Consider the following 23247-nt stretch of genomic DNA (forward strand, 5'->3'; position numbering starts at 1 on the left):
GGGCATATGTCAATTCATGAAACTATGACCTAATTCTGGCTTTTCCCGGTGCATGACGCAACTGACAGCTTGACATGATTGCCCTTTCACCTTCAACCGACGACTTCCTTGTTCAATTCAATTGTTTATTTGTATAGCCCAATTTCACAAATTACAAATTTGTCTCAGAGTGCTTTACAATCTGTACACATAGACAGCCCTGTCCCAAAACCTCACATCGGACCAGGAAAAACTCCCAAATAACCCTTCAGGGGGAAAAAAGGGAAGAAACCTTCAGGAGAGCAACAGAGGAGGATCCCTCTCCAGGATGGACAGGTGCAATAGATGTCATGTGTACAGAAGGACAGATTTAGAGTTAAAATACATTCAATGAATATGACAGACTGTATGAATAGTTGGTAGTAGGCATATTCCACGATGGAGACCTCCACGATCCATCAGGCAGATGGAGGTAGAGAGGAGTGTTCTACCCAACGCAGGCGGACTGAAGTCAGAGAGACAAGGAAACGGTGTCTTTCTAGTCAGGATCATTAGCTCTGGGCTTGTTATCTTAGTACTGGAGTCATTGTCTTTTCAGTATAAAAGTAAAGGGATATTTGGATTTTTTTTCTAACTTATCTCTGTTGTTCTGTTCACAGGTTCAGTGGATGATGGCTTTTTGAACACCTTGAAGGAAACCCCTGGAACATATCCTTTAAAGCTCTGATCACGCTGTGTGGGCAATGTTTGGCTGAATTCCACAAATAGAAAAAACATCCTTCAAGTGTTACTCCCTGACTATGACCGTTCCCTCAACCTCTCCCAGTTATTCTCAAATAAAAGCTTAGCATGTTTAACCCGGCACAGCAAGCCCATCAAGCAAAAGTGTAAAGAGTGGCAAAAACCAAGTGATCATCTGCTCTAGCAAAAGCTGCGGCCATTAGCGTGTTGAGATAATGGTACGTAGCGACATTAGTAACCAGGTGTCACTTCCAAAGCCATGGAGTAGACCACGTCTTCCTCTCTGTGTGAAAGCCAGTCCTGAATGTTTTACGACTTTAAAACATGTCTTGTAACACTGAAAGAGAAAAAAGAACCATACAAAATATAAGCATCGATGTAAGCTTTGCAGCTAAACGGGGTCATGTGAAAACAAAACCATCATTTGTCATCATACTCTAACGATAATCTGAACACTTGTACTCACTAGCTCTACCCTGCGATGAAAGGACAGCGCTGTTTCTTTATTGTCTTCCACTCAGATTACCAACGGGTGTGGATGCTCACATTGTAATTTGACATTTTATTGATGAACTGAAGTTAATTCAAGCTGTTTTTTGTTTTTGCTCATGCTCATCTTTTGACCCTTTAAAAAAAAAAATTATATATGTGTATACATACTTTTTTGAGGCTTTGGTTCCTTTCACTGAACGTCACTGGCTTTATTCACGTTGCATACTTGTCTGCAGTTCTGCCGTCACCTGCTGTCCACTGTTTAATCAGTGAATCACTTGTCAGGCAGAAAACACCTGTTGCTGTTTCCTTAACTGGAGCCCACTGTGTTGGAGGTGTTGGTGTGTTTCTTCACCCTGTGGTCGGTAGTGGGACTGACCGGCTTCCACACCTACCTGATCTCCCTCAACCAGACCACCAATGAGGACGTAAGTGCATCTCATGCCGGACTAATGCCGTCACGTCTGCTGTTTGCTTTCGATGTTAATCTCCCGGTGAGGCGCGGTGCTGCAATTTGCATCTAATTTGTTGAGGTATCGCGCCGTCCTTATGCAAATGAGCTGCAAGGACCAACAGGATAACTTGTGACTCATTCTTTGGGTCTCACTTTTGGTGAACAATTCATAAACCCATACATGCAACCCTCTTGACCAGGCCACAAAGCTCATTGCGTAATACACCTGAACCAACAAAAAAAGAGAAAAAAGACCAGAAAAAGAATAACATGCACACTTAATAATTACTGACAACACACACAGTTTCTAAGTAGTAGTTAACAACTAAACCTGTAAAGAGAGACATTACACCTTTTCAACATCTGGCTAGAAGCACTGAAATGCTTTTTTTATTTATTTGTTGTTACGTGACTTAAGGGAGAACTAAAAAACCTTCAGACACTTTTGCTGCTAACCTGAGGAGGGATCATTATTTTTATACCATAAACATGTCACAGATGAGTTAAAAAAAAAAGTGCTGATATATCTCTCGTCCTCACATATTCAACAGTTTGTTTGGGGTTATTGTAATTGTTGAGGTTGTAATAGTTATAATGAAGATAAATTACAGTTTTTATAATGTGTATGTGTGTAAATATTGTGCTCAGGCAGCCTGGCTTCACGTGGCTGGAAAGACAAACGCACATCTCCGAGGTATAGACACTAGACTTTAAGACTTCAGAGCCGTTTCCATGACAACGGCTCGGCCTCTTTCAGCATCGTAGAACAGTGGGCTGGTAAACCGTAGCTTGTTAAGCAAAGCTGTTGCATTGTAAACTTCAGTAAAGCAAATACACAACGTAAAGAAAACGGCTTGTGGAAAAACGAGTCAGTCTTATATAACAGTTCAAACGGAAACACGCAACGTGTCATATTTGTTTGTCGTTCCTTTTTAATTTAGTATTAAGACTTCGCAGGAGCCAGGAATGATCACATGGAGGGACATTTCAAAATGCATGTCCTGTTTTTAGAGACCAAATATGACTAATACAGCAGGACCACCTTTCTTCTGCTCAATCTGAGCCATCTGACACATTGGTTTCTGCTTGGACTCCTCTGCTCAGCCTGCTGACGTCGTCTAATGATCTAAAAATATGCATGAAAAAGCTGCTATAAAAGAAGAGCTTAAAAAATAAATAATGATAGAACTGAGCTGGAAATGAGAACAAAACAAACCAGCTGCTTTCTGACTCTAGCTACATTTAGAAGACTCTGGTGAGGCTAAATGAGGAGGAGAAGTATTGATTGCTTGATCACATTACAATTCAGTCCACCCTAACCCCCCCCCCCCCCCACACACTCTCACAGGCTGAGTTAAAAGCATCAGATGAGTGGTGGTGTTGACGGTGGATGACTCCACGGGGAGTCATTTATGTTGTCTGTGTATACTAGCGTTAGCAGTGTGTTTGTACTTTTGCAGGCTTTGTTGACTCAGATCTGACGGCAGAGGCTTTGATGCAGCAGTTCTGGGCCCTTTTCCTTGTACGTGGTTCAACGAAGTCGATCAAATGTTCTATTAACCATCTTTAATTAACCTGATGATTGAAGTCAGGCTATCTCGGTTTTTCAAAGGCTGATCCGCGCTCAAACTATCTCCATTTATTCGAACCAGACTTAAGTAATCAGCGTGCCCGTCCTACTTCAAAAGGGGGAAGCCGCGATCACCGAAACCAGGATTTTCTAACGCCACAATGGCAAATAAACACAAAGGAAGAGACACTTTTTTTTTTCTGCGCTGACTAGCAGGAGATGACCATGAACGCATATGAGGAATTCAAGACCATAATCATTGCAAGAGCTAACATAGCCACCGCTTCAAGGATTAGACAAGAAACATATTGCAGTTAAATGCGTAAGTGTTGGGAAAATGTATCTGCTAGTTTAAAGTGCCTCATCGTCACCCCAATCTACCAGATTGTATTTCTTTAAATGTGCTTGCTGGCAGTCGGTTTAATGATTTGCATCATCCAAAGAGATCTTGCTCGCCAAAATAATTATCTCAACACTTTCACAATAAGTAGATAAAAACAAGCCCAGAGTATCTAATTGATACAAATCAATAGATGCGGCGTATCAGCAGGGCCATGACAGGAGGCCGGCTCGCCAGGCAGGAGGCATCAGACCCAGCCAGGTCCAATGGACCCTATGAGAGGAGAGGAAGCAGAGTTAATAATGTGCAATGGAGAGATGAAAATTCATACATAAGGAGAGAGAAAAGAGGAGATGGGTGCTCAGTGCATCCTAAACGTCCCCCAGCAGCTGAGCCTCTAAGCCTATATAGCAGCATATATAGGGGCTTGGCCAGGTGAACCTGATTCAGCTCTATAACTATAAGACTATTAAAGAGGAAAGTCTTCAGTCTACTCTTAAATGAGGTGACTGTCTGCCTTCCGGACTGAAGGTGGAAGCTGGTTCCATAAAAGAGGAGCTTGATAACTAAAGGCTCTGGCTCCCATCCTACTTTTTAGGACTCTAGGAACTACAAGTAGCCCCGCATTTAGTGAGCGCAGCTCTCTAGTGGGGCAATATGGTACTACAAGCTCCTTAAGATATGAAGGTGCATCACCAATTAAGGCTTTGTAGGTTAGGAGAAGAATTTAAAGTGATTCTTGCTTTCACAGGGAGCCAGTGCAGAGCAGCTAATGCTAGAGTAATGTGATCTCTTTTCTTGGTTTTAGTGAGAACACGAGCTGCAGCATTCTGGATCAACTGGAGGGACCTAAGATACGTATTATAGCAGCCTGATAATAAGGAGTTGCAGTAATCGAGTCTAGAAGTAAAAATGAAAAAATGCAGTCCTTGAGATTTGCTTCACGTGGGAGTTAAAGGACAAGTCCTGATAAGAACGCTGAGAGTCTTTACAGTGGTGTTGGATGCCAGGGCAATGCCATCTACAAAAAACACATCACCAGATAATTGATCTCTGAGGTGCTCAGGGCCGAGTAAAATAACTTCAGTTTTGTCAGAGTTTAACATCAGGAAGTTGCAGGTCATCCATGTTTTTATGTCTTTAAGACATTAGTAAGTTGTTTGGTCTCTGGTTTGATCGATGGATATAATTGAGTATCATCTGCATAACAATTAAAGTTTTTGTAGTGTTTCTTTTTATAATATTGCCCAAAGGAAGCATATATAAGGTCAATAAAATTGGTCCAAGCACAGAACTTTGTGGAACTCCGTGACTAACGTTGGTGGTCATCGAGGCGTCATCGTTTACAAATTGAGATCGATCTGATAAATAGGATTTAAACCAACTTGGTGCAGTACCCGAAATGCCAATCGACTGATTGAGTCTCTGCAATAGGATGTCATGATCAATGGTATCGAACGCAGCACTAAGGTCTAACAGAACAAGTACAGAGATGAGTCCTTTATCTGATGCAATTTGGTCATTTTCAATTTGTGTGTGAATCTGTGTATGGGCAGATCTGTATGTTTATATTATTCATAATCAGAAATTCAACCTATTGTCTGACGTATGATTGTTTTTATAGCAATTTAATCTGAGAGAAAAAGATGTCATAAGTACCTGCACATTAATGCTGTGAAAACCTTTTCGATTGACAAAATCCACCTTGTTTGGGCGATTTGATGGGGATCTGCATGCAGTCCACTGCGCCAATGACATTAGGAAACTCTGCATGATGATTTAGCTCTCTAATAAATAGTGATAGGAATGCATTTTCATTAAATGGTGAAATATTGAATAACTCAATTGCCTGCAATTCCATAAAAGCCCTCTTTGATTGCATTTACTCGGGCATGGGAATGTAATGAACACATCCATAAATTTCTTAAGCACCAAATAAACTTAACAAACAGCCCGGCATTCAGCGGCTTTCCCGATGTTCTGCATCGCAGACACTGTACAACAATGTACCTCAAGGCTCTGCATACAGTCTGAGGTAGTCGATGCTCGGCTGCAGCGTGTGGTGTTCAATGTACGCCTTGTGTAGGTCTGTAAATAAATTATTCCTTGGCAGCAGAATCGATAGCGCTCGTCTTGGATGTCATCGTGACGTGATAATGGATCTCGAAGAACTCTCTCGATATGAAACGCTAATCTAACTGATATTGCTTCATCAATGGGATCTCTGAGGAAGGGAGCTGCTATTTCTTTCCGGGGGAGTGGCATTCTTATCCAGCTAACTTAAGTTAGCCTGCGCTGGAGCAGCAGATGTGTTGCTATGGTGATTCTGCCAAACTTGCTTTGTGGAACCGAAAAAAGCCTGACTTATGTATTCTTCTCCTGAAAATGATCCGGTTAACTCAGTTAGCCTGGTACGAGGAACGGGGCCCTGCTGTTGGTTTGAGGTTCTGGGCGGCCGAAAGCAAGAGAGTGCACTTGTACTTTGTTATTATAATTAATTTATAATTCCCTTTTTCTTTCCTGTGGTGCGGGCCTCATTTTTAAATTTAAGTAGCGATGAAGCGCTGCGATGTGCGCCTACAGTGCAGTGTAATGGTTCTCCAGGAGAAAGGCGGAAAAGCCCCGCCGCTTCGATATCTGTGATTGGCCTAATAATAGATGCATCGATACCTGCTGGGGCTGGCCATGCTCCCAAAGATGCCGCTTTGGCAGAAAGGTGGGGGAGGGGGAGTAAATAAAGGGGGAAGATAGAAATGGTGGAATAAGGACCAATAAAAAAGACTAGGAGTGTTGTAGCTGCTCTGGTCTCTCCCATAAGATACCACATGCTATCAGCTTTTTCACACACACACACAATACACGTAGGCATGCAGTACTTAAGTAGTAGACGGCTGACCTATACATGTGTGTGTGTATATATGTATGTGTGTGTGTATGTATAAAAGCTGTTTTCTTTGACTCGTCGGAGGGTCAGTCAGTATAAATGTAAATCAATCTACTTTTTCTTCTCCTGCATGTTTTTTCATGCAATCAAGCTTGCAGACATTACCATAGATACATTGGTAATGGTGTTTGTCACATCAATGGTAATATAACAAAACAATAACATTATTAAACATAAAAATGTGACTCCTTGATAGAAATGATAAGGTTATATTTGCATCTTTACTACAAGGAGCATGTTTATTGTATTTTCTATTATTGGGTTTTTAGGGTCCTTCTACATATTTTCTTTAAACACATGGCTCTGGAGGTAGAGCAGCCTGATATGTACTCATCAGAAGGTCGGGATGTTGTATTCCTGACCCCCACAGTCAACATGTGAAAATGCCCTTGGGCAAGAGACTGAATCCTAAATTGATCTGTTAGTGTGAATGGTCAGCATCAAGAAGCCTTCGTCACAGTTTAGATAGATGAATGCTGGCTTGTGTCGTAAAGCGCTGTGCTCGCTAAGTTTTGAAAAGCTCTATATAAATGCAGTTCATTTACAATTCAGTCCAAAAAACATGCAGAAGAGGTTGGAGTGTATTGTCAGCCCCAAGTGGTGTCTGCATGTATTCTTTCCAACGAGATGGGGCAGCCTCTATGTATCAGAACCTGAGAGTCTGAGTGAAAATCCAAAAGTTAACAAAGGTAAAAGTTATGTCCGGCTGGATTTTGTGGATAAAAGGATACACAAGATATATAGAAGATTTTACTTTGATGTTATCATGCAGCATGAAGTCCTGGGTTTGCATATTTTCTAAACTCTAAACATTATATAGATATGAAACAAACCAATACAGAATGTATATCATACAGTCGGTAAGGGATTGGGTGTTAAAACCTGCCTTGCAGTACAATTTAGAAAACTTAAATTATTGCTCTGGAAATCCTTTGTATGAATTCTCCAATCTTTAAATGGATTCTTAAAGTTATTGTCTAGCTGTTGTCGCGAGCACCCATTGGTGCACAGAGTTCCCAATAAACTAGGAATCATTAGATCCACGACTAGATCCTTTTTAGTAGGTCAAAGCGAAGCCTGTAGGAGTAACATCTAAAAAAGAAACTATGCTTTTGTGTTGGGAAGGTGTGCTGCTCATGTGAAGAATGTTGTGTACATTTTTGTTTTTGCCCAGATTAAAGGATCCTGGTCGGGAAAGAACAGAGTCCAGAACCCGTACAGCCACAAGAACATCTTCAAGAACTGCTGCGAGGTGCTCTGTGGGCCGGCGTTCCCCAGGTAGGATGTTGTCTGTATTAGGTTTGTGTATATTTTGCGCAAATCCTTTCCTTACCAATGAGCGTTATATCAGTGCCTGTGATAGAATAAACTTTTAGATGTGTCCCCTGTCGAGGCGAATAACGAGCAGGATGCAGCTAGTGACTGATCGTATTGTCTCGCTCTCCAGCGTCTTGGACAGAAGAGGACTGATGCAGGAGGATTCACCTGCTTCATCTACGTCTGCTGCACCCTCCTCTTCCAGCAGCAGCAACCCTTTGACACAAACCACGGTGAGAGGGCGCACACACACACACACGCTCTGCCTCTAAGGGAATGACAATTGTGACTGGGGAGAAGAACTGAGGTGTGAGAGGAAGTGGAAAGCACATTTCTTAATGAAGTGATGTGGATAATCCATCTTGAGACAAAAGGAAGTGGGGCTATTTTTTGTCTCTTTACATAATTTTAGTTTGGATCGATTAAAAAAAAAAAGTTAATTTGTCATATTTTCTGCTTTATAGATCATCGGTAGTGTTTGTGCTTCTTTTTTTAATCCAATCGAAAAGCTACAGATGACTTGCAGCTGCAGTGTTTACTGTCACCACAGTGGGTCCCAGGTTCCAGCCCTCTCTCAAACGGACATCAGAAATAGTTTTTAAGTATTTAGGAGGGGAGTTGACACCGACTGAAAGCAATTTGTCTCCAGTCCCAACAGAATATAATGTAATGTAGTGAGCTTACCGAAGTGTTGGTCTGCTTATCACCTTGAAACTGTGACTGGCAGCAGACGGGTGTTTGATTGAGCCACTTGTTGATGTCCTGCCACTGCGATCATTGGTCCTGTCTGTAGTTCACATGTATTCAGTCCTGTGATGCTTTGTTGCAGCTCAGTTAGTCAGTGTCTGTCTCTCCTCCGCCTACAGAAAACCACAGCTCCACTCATCCCCAACGAGCACACACCTGACGATGCCAAGCCGAGCATCGCCGCTTCGGCAGAGAAGAGCGACTCCCCCAAAGAGGAAGACCCTCCGGCTCCAAAGGTCCTGCCCCTGGCTTCACCCGAGACTGAGGCAGAAGCATCCCTCGCCAAGGACAAGGCCCAGTAGCTGCATGAGAGGGTGGCTTTCGCCGTAGCCACTCGCCCAGTATGCTAAAACTAGACTAAACTAAAACATTAATAATCCATGTGTGATTAATGTGCAGGTGACTCAGTTATTCTCTGACACCCACCTTCCATTCAACTAGAAGAGCAGAGCTTCTACAGCAGCTCCTCCCATTCCTTCCTCTCCTCACCAGTAGCTGCAGAGCTGTTTGACACTTACTCCTGCAGGAGGAGGAGGAGGAGGAGGGATTGAATGGAAAGTCAGCAGCTTCCTCTCTGTCTCCTGAACACTGCATGGCAAAGACACGCAGGGGGAGAAGCTGCTGGAAGAACTGCAGAGAAAAGAAACTCTCCAAGCGTTTGACATCCCCACCGGTCACCCGTGGGTCGCTCTGATAAAACTGATTAAAAATTGCATAATGACATTTATTGTAAGAGGCCAGTTCAAATATATTCCTTGCAAGCGTCTGGAAAAGACAATATTACTTCTGGAGATGTATACACCTTCATACTTAGTTACTTTTCTGTTGTGTGCACATTACATGCCCTATGCAAACCATGAGAAGGCTGGACAAGCAGGGGTTTGCTGTGTGGACACAAGGGATAACATCTGATGTCCATGCAGGGGGACGACATGCACATCCTTAGCTGAGACATCCTAAAGGCTCCGTGCAGGCAAGTCAACATCTACCTTGTATTCTGATATTGCTGCATTCAGTACTGTTGTTACTTATCTATTTTTGAAGTGATCCAAAACAACGCCTGTCCTTCCATTTTTCTATAACGAGGCTGTATGATGAGGTCAGTGCTCTGAGACAGGTGATATTGCTTAACGTGCAGTTAGCGCCTCGTATCCAGGAGACGCTCGGCCAGAGATCCAGTGAGTGAGAGAAGAGGCCTGACTTGTCATGGTAGTAGACACTGGTAGTCACAGTGCCTTATCACAACAGTTGCACCATCAAAGGCAACTGAGGTCGACCATCAGAGGAGCCCCCGAAACGTTCTAATCACTGGTCGGGTCTTAAAGAGAAATGCTAACGTTTCTACACCAAGTAGTCCAGCGTCTCCCAACCCGGGGGTAGCAAGGTGCATCTTAGGGGTCACGAGATGATTTAAGGAAGACTATTTTTTTTTTTTTCTTCCAGAGAATTGGATGAAAAGCTCAATACCTCTCATGTCTGGTTAGTAAATATGAAGCTACAGCTAGTAGATGGTATGGTTGGCTTAGCATAAACACAGGAAAGGCACCTCTAAAGCCCACTAATTTATATGCTTAATCAAATTTGATTGTCTTGACTTTTTTGTACAGGTTGAACAAGATAATTGGTGAGCTTTAGAATTGCTGACCGATCCGGTCTAGCTTTCCCCCCGTTTCCAGTCTTTATGCTAAGCTAAGCTAACCAGCCGCTCGCTGTAGCCTCATATTTAGCATACAGAGGGCGCACAAGAATCATATCGATCTACTCCTCTAAATCCAAGAAATCAAGCATTCCTTTTACCAGGATAGTCATAATACAGATGCACATAATACTACGTAATTGGGTGTTTTTTCTTATGAAATACTGTGAATGTTTCTCCTTAAGAAACTACAATCACTGGTTGAACTGGTCACAGAATGAAATATCTTGGTTTCAAGGGACTGAAGGTTTGGGAACCACTGAATTAAACCGTGTGAAGCAAAAACTAAGCAAAGCCATTGTTGAATTGTAAATAGTTTTCGAAGGCGATGATGTACTGAATACAGTGATGCAGTGGGGTTGTTGTTCATTAAGCTGCCTGAACGTTTGAGCACTTCCTCCTGCCAATCACACCAGAGCTGATCTTCCTCCGAGTCCTCCCTCTTCTTGCCATCGTCTGCCTCCTCCCTTGATACAAACATGTTTTATTCTTCTTCTTGCATCTTTGCAGTCTGTGGCAGGCTTGTTATTTGCCAGGATAAAGCCAAACCAGGAGATCTTTTCTTGTCACTCATCTTTGTATTTCAGCATTCAATCTTGCTGGAGACTTTCTTTAGTTTTGGTCACAGATCGCTCGAGGGGGCAGCATCCACGGGAAAAAGGAGGGAGAGAGAAAGAGAAGCTAATTCTTAGTATTTAAATGATGTTAGCTGATAGTGAGAGTTTGTCACAGTGATTGTGTTGTATGCAAGACAGTGTTTGTGAAATATACTTGTGTAGAAGTCAACAGCTTTGTATCAGACTCTGAATTCTGACCGAGATTATTTATTATGAAGACGCAATTAAAGTCGAGACTCATTTTCTCCTATGGGGTTGAAGACGAAGAGTGGGAAATGCAATTAAGGATCCTGAGATTGTTGGCAGCTGCTTGATTAATTTTATTGTACCATAATATTGGAGCAGTTTAAACCTTAAAGAGATTCAACACTTTAAAAGATGAATCCATGCCAGTTTGATTAATTATTGGTTCATCTGTGGATGGTTTTCTTGATTGTTTGGTCTGTCAGAAAATATTGAACATTTAACATATTGAGTTTTATAGAAGTTAGTCATATTTAGTCCAAAACCCCAACATATTTAATTCCGTATCAAAAAATATTTACATTAAAAAAGCTGGAACTAGCACTTTTTGGGCATTTTTGCTTTTAAAAAATTGCTGGCAATTGACTAATAGTTTCCGAGATGTATCTCTCTACTCCGATGAAAACAGGAGAGATAACTGACACATCTCTGTTGGAAGAAGCTTTAAGTCTGTGGCAGTATTGTTTCTGTGAAGAAAAAAGGTATAATTGAGTATCTGTTTGGAAAACTTAACGATAAGAAGTACTAAACACAGAGTGGCTGAACTTTCTTTGTAGAACGTATTTGAAGACGGTATGTTTGATAGCCGTCACCGAGAAGCAAGAATGTATGTGAATGATATTTAATAAAAGAAGGGATGGGGGATTTTAAAAGGGACGGTATATGTTTGAGCTCTAAAGGTTTTGCTGATCTCTTGTACTTCTGATTGTTAAAATGCCGTGGTCAGATCTGAATGCTCTGATCAACCTATTACATTGCATTATGTATACAGATACAGGACTATGCCATTGATGGAACTTTTAATTTATGATCACATTGTTAAGTATCAGCACTGTGATTATCTGTATTTCATTCAATTTACTCTTCACTTCTTTTTACATGATCAATGTCTGGTAAATAAACTATTGTCTTATTATTTGCCTGTCAAGAGAAGTTTTATTTGTATTTTACTATATTTTCACATCTTTTAAAATTTATTTATGGTATATTATACTGTGACTCTTTAAAAATACTATATTATGCTTATTTAGGACTTTTATATGGTGTTGTACTGGGATTTTCTTTTACATACTTATTATTTTTTATTAAATAAAAACCGACATGTCAAAAAAAGGGGAAAAAAGACATGGTATAGTGCAGGGGTGCTCACACTTTTTCAGCATGCGAGCTACTTATTATGTGACCAAGTCAAGGCGATCGACCGACTGCGCGAGCCGAGAAGAGTTGTTGACGGGGGGCGAGACGGCGGGCAGAGGACTGTTAACGCTACACGTAGAGACAGAAATGACATGCTTCTGCTGTAATGTGACGCTATAGAGAAAGTGACAGGGGGGCGGGCCAATTTTTTTTAATGTCATGCGATCTACCAATACTACGCCGCGATCGACTGGCAGGTCGCCGCGATCGACCGGTCGATCGCGATCGACGTATTGAGCACCCCTGGACTATAGTGTGTCTCAAAGGATTCTTTAAAAGTCATTTAAAGAAATATGTTGGAAGAAAAATATTAAGTAAAGTACGTCCGGTAAAGTTATTTAACATTTTAACCGTTTTTTTATTAAAAAATGAAGTCAAATTTTCATAACGTCATTTAAAAGTATTTTGATTAGTCATAAAACCTCTAGATCTATATCTCACCGTCTCGTTACAGGTTAGCGTAATGTTAGCAGGCTAATAGTTACTTTAAGAACCTAATGGCACAAGACAGCAAAAGCTCCGGTTAGTTTAACTGACATGACTTCTATAATCTTTTTATTTAATGTATTGATAAGTCATCAATCAAGTAACTGCTGCTGAAGACAGATGTAGTTAAACGCTCTAGAAACAGGCTAGTGAGGTAGATGAGTTCAGATATTTAAATCTAAATATGTACTATTAACTATCCAGGAATCATAGAGATGTAGTATACAACTTTATTCAATAAGTTGCTATTTTCTGTTCACTTTCTTAAGATGAAGCTTTTAAAACTGGACCAACAGTAATAGAATACACTATCACCATCATAGTAAATTTATTTTTATTTAAATTCTATTTACAGCAGCTGTTATCAACCTCTTTGTAATGTAACAGTGAAAATACCCAATGTCACACATGAAAGCAAATTACTGAAAGTTACAATTCATTCAAAGTTACATGAAAAATATCATACATTCATAATTGTGTAATAGTGAAGGACATGAAAACCTTTAAGACCGGGTCATAATGGAAAGGAACGCCTTCAAATGTGTTGCTGGTACCGGCATAAACAAACGCCTCACATGATATCCTCGGGAAGAAAACGACAACATGTTCATCGAAGCAGACAAAGAGGAACTGGTCCGCCTGCTCAACAGCACGCTGTGGACTACAAAGACCATCATCCCGACGCAGTACATGAGCATTACGTTGCGCTCCAATCACCGGTCCATTCTGTGATGGTGAAGAGGAGTACACCTCCGTCCAAAGAGTCCCTGAGAACCAGGAAGTCAAAAAAAGAGGAAAGAATTGTGTTCCCCTCCTTACATCTCAAGGTCCTTCGTCCACCGTCAGCTCCTGCAGCTGCTCCTGCAGAGCGTCCAGCTGCTCCGTTTGCTGCTCGTGTTTCTCCGCCTCCCCGTGGAGTCCCTCCTCGGTCTTTGGCTCCTCACGGCGGCCCTCCAGGTTCTCGGAGCTCTCGAAACAGCCCGAATCCCTCGGTTCCTTGTCATGCTCCCGAGATCTGTCCTCTTCTGGCTCCGACTCGTCTTCGGCTACACAATGCAAAGAAATCACATTTTAAGAGTGAAATACAATCCATCCTGGACGCCCGGGGCCTCGGTCAGCTTCAGAGACAAACACTGCAGTCAGATAGTGTGAGACATTTTAAATGTCCTGTATGGGGACAATAGGTATTTTCTTTGTTTTTCATGAAGTACATTTCCATCTTTATGTCAATTTCATAATAAAAAGGGCGTATTAATTGGTACTTTTTACTGCTGAACGGAAGCTAACTCTACTCTGGATCTAAGTTTTGTTTAAAACCAGAAATTTTCTTTTAGATGCCTGACTTCACTTAAAAAACCACACAACTAAAAGTAAAATAAATAGTTGAGATTTAAAATTCATTAGCGCAGCGTAAAAAGCGTGAAGTGCTTCTATTAAATAGTTGATCTTTGGAGAATACGCAGCAGTATTTTATAAAAATCTAAATGTGTAAGAAATGGATGTGAAATTGGGAAATGTCATAGTTGAGTCAGGAATTATTGGATGAGCATCATCACTGAGCATAACAACATAATTACATGAACAGATAATAGAAGTAGATGGATAATAAACATGGATAACTGACATTTGATGAGAAACTGTGAGTGTAATGCAACTGAGCTCTAAAAAGTGTCTACTCATGCAGCTGAGGCAGAAGATATGATGGAAGCGTGAAGAATAAGACATTTTAACGCCGCCTAAACCTGAAGTCTGAGTGGCACAGTAACTCTGAAATTAGCAACACTGTAACATTTCTCTCAGATTCAAAAGGTGGTGGATTCACCTACAGTCTCTCAGCAGTTCACAGGCGTTCAGGATCTTGGAGCGCTGGTCTGGGTCTGTGATGTTCAGCTCGTTGAGGTGAGACTGCTTCAGTCCTGCAAAGTCCTCCAGGCTCTGAAAACCGTGCATGGACAGCAAAGAACTCAGCTCCTGAAGCAGAAGATCAGAAACACACACATTTAGATGGACAGCCACCGTTATGCCGGTAATACTTCTGCAGTGTCACAAACATGGTGAGTCTCACAGTGAGGCCGATGCTGTCCAGGACCTCCTCCAGGGTTTTGGGTTTGGATTTGGATCGGCGGTTCTTGCTGTTGCAGCGTCTCCTCCTGACAGGAGGGCTCTCATCGGGCAGCAGGTTGACGTAGATGAACTTAAAGGAGCCCATTTTGTTGTTGAGCTTCCCCGTCCAGGTCCCCACAGGAGGCTTCTCAATGATGTAGATGACGTCTAATTTCTGGAAGAGAGACGGCGAATGAACAGTAATGAATGAAAGTTATCGAAGAGGAGATGAAGAGGAAATGGTGAAGAAAAGAAAGACCATGAGAGCAAGAACCCTTTGGTTTTTTATTCAATCACTTTAAATATAACTTAATGAAAAGCTGAATAAACACTCCACATGTCTCTCCCCTTCAACAGACTTTTCTCTCAGTGAACTCTTGTATAATTTGAAATGCAGTGACACAATTACAAATAATCATATCTTGACGTTTAGTTCAAATTCTGCTTTGAGGAATATTAATCGAAACGCCCCGTCTTGTTTCACTCGGTTAACGAGCTCCCCGGAGGACGGCGGAGCAGGCCGAGGGCCGAATCGGCGAGGAGGCGAAGAGGCGAGGATGGAGGAGAGGAGGCGAGGAGGCCTTCTCCCCCGAGACTCACATTGAGTTTCAGTGACTCCACGTCGTAGGGGCTGGGGGTGAAGTCGGTGTGGACCAGAGCGCGGCCGCAGAACGGCCCGTTGTAAGAGCCGCCGTGGTCCTCCAGCCTCATGCTGTCCCTCTGGCAGTACCCACTGTCCAGGCTCTGTCGGTCGCCACCTGAGGGGAACCGACAAGGAGCCGGATCAGAGCCTCCACAGGCGATCAACACACTGCACATACGCATATGAATGAATTGAGGAAATATTTTGATGGTATACATTCGGCACTTACTTACTTTTGTCGAAAAAAAATGGTTTGCACTCTAAATCTTAATGGGGTTATGTCACCTCTTTTGGTTTTATGTTTTAATAATGTTTGGGGGATAGGCATGTTCTAGGATTTGGAACTGTAGTTCCCATAATGCTCACATTAGCTACAACTTTAAGTAATTTATTTTAGCCTGTATTTGTTTACATGTTGGCATCGTTTTAAAATTGTGCCAAATGATCTTTTAGCTGTTTCTGTTTGCAATAGGGTCGAAATATTTAACGATTCCATCCCAGGAGTTTTATTCGACTGTGAATCTCTCGGTTGAATTGTCGTAGTGGCGAGAAAACGTGGTCATGCAACAAAGGATCATTCAACAACATTATTCCAAAATCAATGAATGGGCCTACATGTAATCAGAGCGCTCACATATGAACGTAGCACGATGAGAGCACTAGATATATTTAGATTTTATGAAGGAATCTCGAACATCAGCTGTTTCGTGCTCTCTCTCCCGTGGACTGGCCCTTCTTTCCTTCTGCGTGTGGATTATACGTTTTATATTTGTATAGATACATACAACTAAAACTGTCAATAAGCAAGAAAAAAAAACATGATTTGATCACTTGACTATAGGAAGACTTGACCAATCAGGTTTGAGAGGGAGACTCTCGGAGCACCTAATGATGCACAGACAACTCCCACTGCATTACTTTGACACTGAAGAAAAACTTAAAAAGATTATGATTCTTTGCCCAGTTCTGGATTTGGAGAATCTTTTGTTACCGTATGATTTCTGGACATTCATTTACTTATGGACACTAAAAACATAATATAATACATAGCCTACAAATGTGTGTGTCGTGTATAAAATAAGATGTACACCTACTGCCTGAGAACTGGCGGGCGGTGGGGCTGGGCGCTGCGTCCTCGGACCCGGTGGAGCACACGGACGTCCTTTGTCCTGCAGCGCTGAGATCTGGAAGCCAGTCAGAAGAGACCGGAGAGAGCTCCCCGCCGCTCTCAGCCTGGACACAGCACGACAGGAAGTCAACTCTCCTTCAGTTCACTCCATTAAAGAAGTTGATTTGAAACTGAAGGTCACACAATAATTAAGCTTTCCTTATGAAATAAATGTGTGAAAGCAACAGTAATAATTAAAAAATGTAAATAATGTTACCGAATAAAAAAATAAAAAAATAAAAAAAGAATTGTACACTTTATTTTACTTATTTGGCTAATCATATATTATATTGATGTATTTAGCTGCTTTTCAGATACACTTTATACATTGAATTAGTTTCCATAATTTAACTTTATTGATATGTTTGCTTAAATTCTACAGAGGTTTGAACTGAGCGTTGCAACGGTGAAAGTCTGACTGTGAGCAAGTATTCAAAGTATCAATACTACAATCTAACAATACTCATTACATGAAAGCAAAAGTGTGAACAACACATATATTAATTATCAGATTTATTTGATAATAATAATTTAGGATAGGAATATATAAGCATGTCTTCTACCTATACATTTTCAGTCTTTCTGTTTTGTATATTATATAGAATAATATTGTATTGTATTGCAATGATTGACTGAATAAAAATACACAACAACAACAAATCCCACTGAGACTTCCTGCTTTCCTTTTGATAAACACAGTACACACATGTGTCCACTAGATGGTGACAACACATCTTTATAGAACAACAACAACTCTATGTAAAGATATCTCGGTGTGTTTTAACATCAGATCTCCTTAAAACCTATAGACCTATAGATACTGTTTTATAGTTTTACAATACACAGCTATGATGTAGTTATTGTGAGCATGTCACAGTCACTGAAGTGTAAACAGGATGTTACCCCCTCAGCCAGAGCCTTCTGCACCATCTTGGATGTTTTCCGGGTCATGGTGCGGGAGATGACGTTGCGCCATGTCTTTCCCAGTTTGCTGCCACTTTTCCCAGCTTCCTCTCCCGTTACACCCTCTGCCAACTGAGAGGAGGGGAACACAAAATCATCAAATATTTATCGACAGGTGCTGCGAGATGACAGGATATGAAAAGTGATTTCAAAATATGGCAAAACTATGACTTTTACATGGATTAAGTTTCAAGGTGGTTCACAGTGGCATTGCTGTCAGTCCTCAGTCGACTAGGAGAACAGATTTGTGGTAATGGGGTTTGACCCCCCCTCACCCACACAAACACACACACACACACACACACAAAAACACACACACACACATGTAGCCTACATTGCTGGTACCCACAAAGTCACATGCACACATTCTCACTCACTCACACACACACACACGCACACACACCTACACACACACACACACACACACACACACACACACACACACACACACATATTGCTGTTACCCGCAGTCACTTGCACTCTCCCACACACAAACATCCTGCATTGCATTGTGGGTAGCTGCATGAAAGCTTAGTTCCTGTGAGCGTTATCAGACATGACTCTCCGTTGGCTCAGTAATGAAAGCTAATGATGTTTCAGTATTTTTATGGAGGCACTCAGTTCCTGCAAATGTCGTGTGTGACAAGTCTTCTGTATTTGCAAAGGAAGATAAAGCAGAGTGCTGTTAGATTAATATAAAATAGAGCATTAGTTCAGAGGGATTGTTTGTGATGTCGTAGACTTCATTATGTTGCTTCTACAAACTGGCAGCACTCAGATTCTCAAGTCAAACTTCACCTGTTCAGGTCAGCTGCATTCATGACTGTCTCACACACAACTACACTATGGCGTTTTAACTCTTGATTAAGCACCAAAGTGCAGAGAGTTAACTATTGGGCCAAAGAGACAGAGAGGGACGTAACCATTGAACATATAAAGAAAACAAATATTGAATTTAAATTATCTGGAGAGGAGCTGTTGGTTGAGAGACGAGCGGACATCCTGTCTACACGCTGCTATCTCTCTGTCATCTATAGGCGCTGCAATGCTGCTTCTCCTTCTTACTTCCTGTCGCCTCGACGCTCGCTTGCCCTCCGACTTCTTACACTGGGTACGCAGACTGTTACTGGGAAGTTGTTGAACTTCTGTTAGGTGTTCAAACATGTGTCCACACGTGCAACGCTGGGTCCAATCAGGAAGCACACACTGTGCATTCGACAACAACTTCTGTCCTTTGTGTCATTTATGTGCTGGGTGATGAATGAGGAAGAGGGTGATTTAAATATCTTCCATTTAGGAACTAAAAACACAGACTTTGAGAGGTATCCACTTCTACTTTTGAAAACAGATCTGCATTGTACGTTTGATGATGGGTTTGTTTGTGTTTATGAGTAGGTTTGAGAGGAGTGCCACTTACATTCTCCTCCAAGGTAAACTCCTTCTCCGACACAGGAGAAGTAGGTTTGTGCTTCATGAAGTCCTTGAAGCTGCTGGACCTCTGTAGACTGAGCTGGAAACAAAAATAATTTCAATTATGTCAATATCTTAATGTGAAAAGCCGACCAAAGTTTCATCGAAAAGCAAACGGTGTAAACAAAAAGCAATTAGCAGAAAAACACATCAATCCGTTGTTTTGTGTTTTACTGAAATGCAACACTGATAACGCTCATGTCACGTTGTGTTCTTATCTCTTCATCTCTTAAATGAAAGAAATGTATCTGCGGAGTGATTTCTCAGAAGGATCAACTGCCCAGTCTCTCCTCAGAGACTCCTCAACTCGTGAATCTAGGTCATGTTGCAGAGTGTGTGGAGATTCATGGCGGTCCATGTATTAAATAGTGTGACATCATTTTTAACTCATCAAGGACGCCTAACAGGAACGTATAAATCTAATAGTATTCAGCGTAAAACAATAACACAAATTCATCTTTGAACTCAACACCAGATTAAGAAAAAGTGACTGTAAAATCCTTTATTCTGAATTCAAAATCTGCACACCGATTTTTTTATAGTATCAATTCATCTACCAGTTATTTGCTGGATAACTCGATTAATCATTTGGTTAATAAAATGTCAGAAAATAGTGAATAGTGGTTCGTTCCCTTTCCCGACAACCCAGATGTCTCAAAATGTCTCCAAACAACTCAATTTACAAATCTATGAAACTTAATCTTTAAAACTGAGGAGAAACTGGGAGATGTTGGGAGAAATTATGTGAACGACTAATACATTATGAGAATAGCTGCTAATCAATTATCTATCAATTAGTCAATGAATGGACGTATGCGCAAGTCTGAATGTCACTTGCATATACGTTTAATATTAAGTACAATTCGGAACCCAAAAAAACAAAGTTTTTACTCTTTTGCGTACTAGTCACATCTCATAGTTTCCTCCCTCCAGTGGAAACTTTTCGTCTAATTTTCGACACAACCACACGTCACCGTGTGCGATTATATCGCAGCTCATCCTTTTTGAATCTTAGTCGTAACCACAGGAAACGGGCAAAGCTTGAGTGATTACGGACATCCAGTCGGCGCTGGCGGCTGATGGTCTCTGTCTGTCTCTAACCTGAAGAATTTAACCACCAGTCATTTATCAGTATGAGGCCATTACTCATGTTCAGTGTTGGGAGTAACGCGTTACAAAGTAAATTACAGTAACGCGTTACAAAGTAACGCGTTACTGTAATTCCACTACTTTTAGCGGTAACGAGAGTGTAACGAAGTATTTTTTTAAATCAACTAACGCAGTTACAGTTACTGAAATTTAAATGAGTTCGTTACTCGCGTTACTCTCTTTTGTGAAAAATGAACACTTGCAGACAAGAAGACAAGCTAGGCTACTTTAGCTGCTTCTGAGCTGACATCGCAGGACCTTGGTGGCGCAATGATATTGTAACGTCTCGGACGTTATGGACTGATGACACGGAGACGGGACGACGTTATTATTCCTCCCTTTATTGGGCATTCACCAACACAGACAGCGTGCTCCTCTCAGCTCAGCAGCTCGAATATCAACAACAACGGTTCCCGTCAACCACCCGTAACTTCCGTTTTCCGACAGGTTAACCCCGCCTCCTCTCTACTCCGCCAATCACAGGCACGCCTCCTCTACTCCGCCAATCACAGGCACGCCCCCTCGACCAGCATGCACGGTGCCACACTGTGATTGACAGCCACTTCCAGTGTTGCCAGGTCCGCGGTTTTGCCGCTGGTTGAATTTTGTGTCCGCTGGTTCGGGTAGACCTATTTTGCATGCAAATTACATGAATATCTTTAAATAAAAATCCATATTTTAAATGAAATAATTTATTTATACCCAAATCCTACCAAACTGACTCCAGATCAGCACGTACACGCCTCACTAGCACCCCCCCCTCAATTATATGCAGCACCTCAAGGCACCTTTGTTTTCTCTTTTAATTAGTGTTAATACTGTAGGCCAATCACTTTTATTTCATTGGGCCTAATGTGGTAAAAAAACCACTGTTAAATCACTGAGACAGTTATTTTGTATTAAGTTAACTAAAAAAGGGACTTTTGTACTCCTGCTTGATTTGAAGGCCTGTTGCCCTGTTGATTGCAATAAATAGGTCTACAATATATGTTTATTGTGTTTGACTGTTCATGACATTAAAAAAGCAGACATAAAAGTAACTTAAAAGTTACTTTCCCTAGTAACTAATTACTTTGGATATACAGTAACTAGTAAAGTAATTCAATTACTTTTAAAAGAAGTAACTAGTAACTATAACTAATTACTAATTTTCAGTAACTTGCCCAACACTGCTCATGTTGCTGGTAAATGTTTGTTTCCCTTGCCACAGTTGTGCTCCCTAACAAGCCACAGAGCTTTAAGATGGAACAGTCTTTAATTAACGCTGATACTCTCAGCGTAGTGACTCGTGTCGTGGAACAATGATCCTCTCCGGCCTCGATCATCAGCGGCGGTAGATGTGTATTCAGAGACGATTACCGGGAACACAAACACAATGAGACGTGTAATGACACGGCGTGAATTGGACAACAGGAAGTGGGGATGTTGATGGTAAATCAGGCCACTGGTGTAGGAGACTCGCTCTGTTGTTGGCTGCTATGACTCAAACTACATCTGCAGTAATGATTCACACAATAGAGGAACTTTGCTTTTCTAAAAGGATATGTTGAGGACAGAGAGTATTTAGACACTTAAAAATTGTTTAGACATGAAGATCGTACTGAACTATTAGTTGCGTGTGTGAGGGTTCGTTCAGCTTCACCGCAAAAAGAAAAAGGTGCACTAACTTGAGCAGACATCCTGTGTTGAAACGACGTCTCCTACGCCAGTGGCTTGATTTACCATCAACATCCCCACTTCCTGTTGTCCTATTCACGCCGTGAATTCACGCAAACGATGTGCACACGGAGACAGCTGTGTGAGACGTTGAAATGCAAACATCGAGTGACTCACACGGTGTGATAAAGACCGCTTCACAATTCACTGTGTGTGATATTTACAGTTATAGAGGCACCATTTGAGCACATTCACTTGAAACCTTCCAAAACAAACAAGTTGCCAAACAACTCACCTTCTTCTTCTGCACTTGCTCCTTCTCCGAGGCATTGGAGGGCCTTCGCCTCAACATCTTCTTCTTCTTCTTCTTCTTCTTCTTCTTCTTCTTCTTCTTCAGTGGCCCTTCAGAGATCTCTTTGGATGAGAGGCCTTGAGAGCGAAACCAGTGAGAGTTCCTGTCGCTGTCTATCGCTGCCGAGGTTATCGGCTGCAAGGAAAGGTAGAGTTGCACTCTGCTGCAGCCGCATGCAGTGCAGCAGCTGAGGGGAAGTTACGTGGCCACAAAGAAACTAAAGAGGCCGACCTTGTTTCGGTCCTCTGGTGTTCACACAGGCGAGCCGGTTGGTTACATGTATTTCTCGGTCCTGCGTGCTACAAACTCTCTGTGGCAAGCAGGACGACGCGCGAAACAGTTCAAGAAAATGTCATCACAACTCAGTTTAACAAAGGTTAAAAATAAAGTGTTTTTTCTGTGAATCTTGCTTAATCCGGGTTCAATCAACATCTGGTGACTCATATAATATGGATACTTGTATGTTCAGGCAGATAACAGCTCAGGGTAATTAATAAAGGAGCTTTAGTCACGAGTTATGTTAAGGCATCGAGTCATCTCTCCTTCATTGTCACGATTTGACAACATTTCTACTCTCACAGCAAAATGTTGAGTTAAAGATCATGCAACACGGCAGCTCTCCAGCTGCCAACCAGCTGTGTCAGATTATGTTTTCTTTATTTTGCAGCTTTGCTGTCTAGCCATCACGCTCAAAGAGAACATATTTGCATCTGAAGTGTGGAAGTGAAATCTAAGGGTGACATATGTTTAGAAACTCAGTAACGGCTTTGCAGCTGCAGCAGAGGAGCCGGAGGAGGTCGTAACTAAAACACACACTAGTGATCAGACAGGCCAGCGAAGGATATTTACCCAAAATGTGGAACACAAATGAGTTACAAAAGGCCAGATAAATGCTGTCAGTGTAAGAACAGCCACGACAG

The 23247-nt window shown here is 41.6% G+C and overlaps 2 protein-coding genes across 5 annotated transcripts in view; one reads left to right on the plus strand and one right to left on the minus strand.

The window, feature by feature from the left end:
* Positions 1-12058, plus strand: part of zdhhc9 (zinc finger DHHC-type palmitoyltransferase 9) — a 31306-nt gene extending 19248 nt beyond the window's left edge. The window contains exons 5-9 of the mRNA XM_056439380.1: positions 639-685; positions 1536-1640; positions 7695-7798; positions 7968-8070; positions 8704-12058. Coding sequence (XP_056295355.1) covers positions 639-685; positions 1536-1640; positions 7695-7798; positions 7968-8070; positions 8704-8886 — 542 coding nt within the window. The 3' untranslated portion in view covers positions 8887-12058. The remainder of the gene's footprint in view (positions 1-638; positions 686-1535; positions 1641-7694; positions 7799-7967; positions 8071-8703) is intronic.
* A 1076-nt stretch (positions 12059-13134) lies between these two features.
* On the minus strand, positions 13135-22453 carry sash3 (SAM and SH3 domain containing 3). Of its 4 annotated transcripts, none has more exons than XM_056439376.1 (8): positions 22271-22453; positions 19118-19210; positions 17641-17772; positions 16664-16802; positions 15527-15684; positions 14889-15101; positions 14650-14794; positions 13135-13869 (listed from the first exon to the last, which is right to left on the minus strand). In XM_056439376.1, exons 1-8 carry the CDS (start codon positions 22325-22327, stop codon positions 13646-13648), a joined length of 1161 nt encoding a protein of 386 aa, XP_056295351.1. In that variant the 5' UTR covers positions 22328-22453; the 3' UTR covers positions 13135-13645. The 4 variants fall into 4 exon arrangements, with proteins under 4 accessions (XP_056295351.1, XP_056295350.1, XP_056295352.1 ...); XM_056439375.1 differs by lacking the exon at positions 22271-22453 and adding an exon at positions 20578-20759; XM_056439377.1 differs by lacking the exon at positions 22271-22453 and adding an exon at positions 20547-20617.
* Positions 22454-23247: the final 794 nt, after the last annotated feature.

Source organism: Pseudoliparis swirei, chromosome 19 (assembly GCF_029220125.1).
Source record: "Pseudoliparis swirei isolate HS2019 ecotype Mariana Trench chromosome 19, NWPU_hadal_v1, whole genome shotgun sequence".
NCBI lineage: Eukaryota > Metazoa > Chordata > Actinopteri > Perciformes > Liparidae > Pseudoliparis > Pseudoliparis swirei.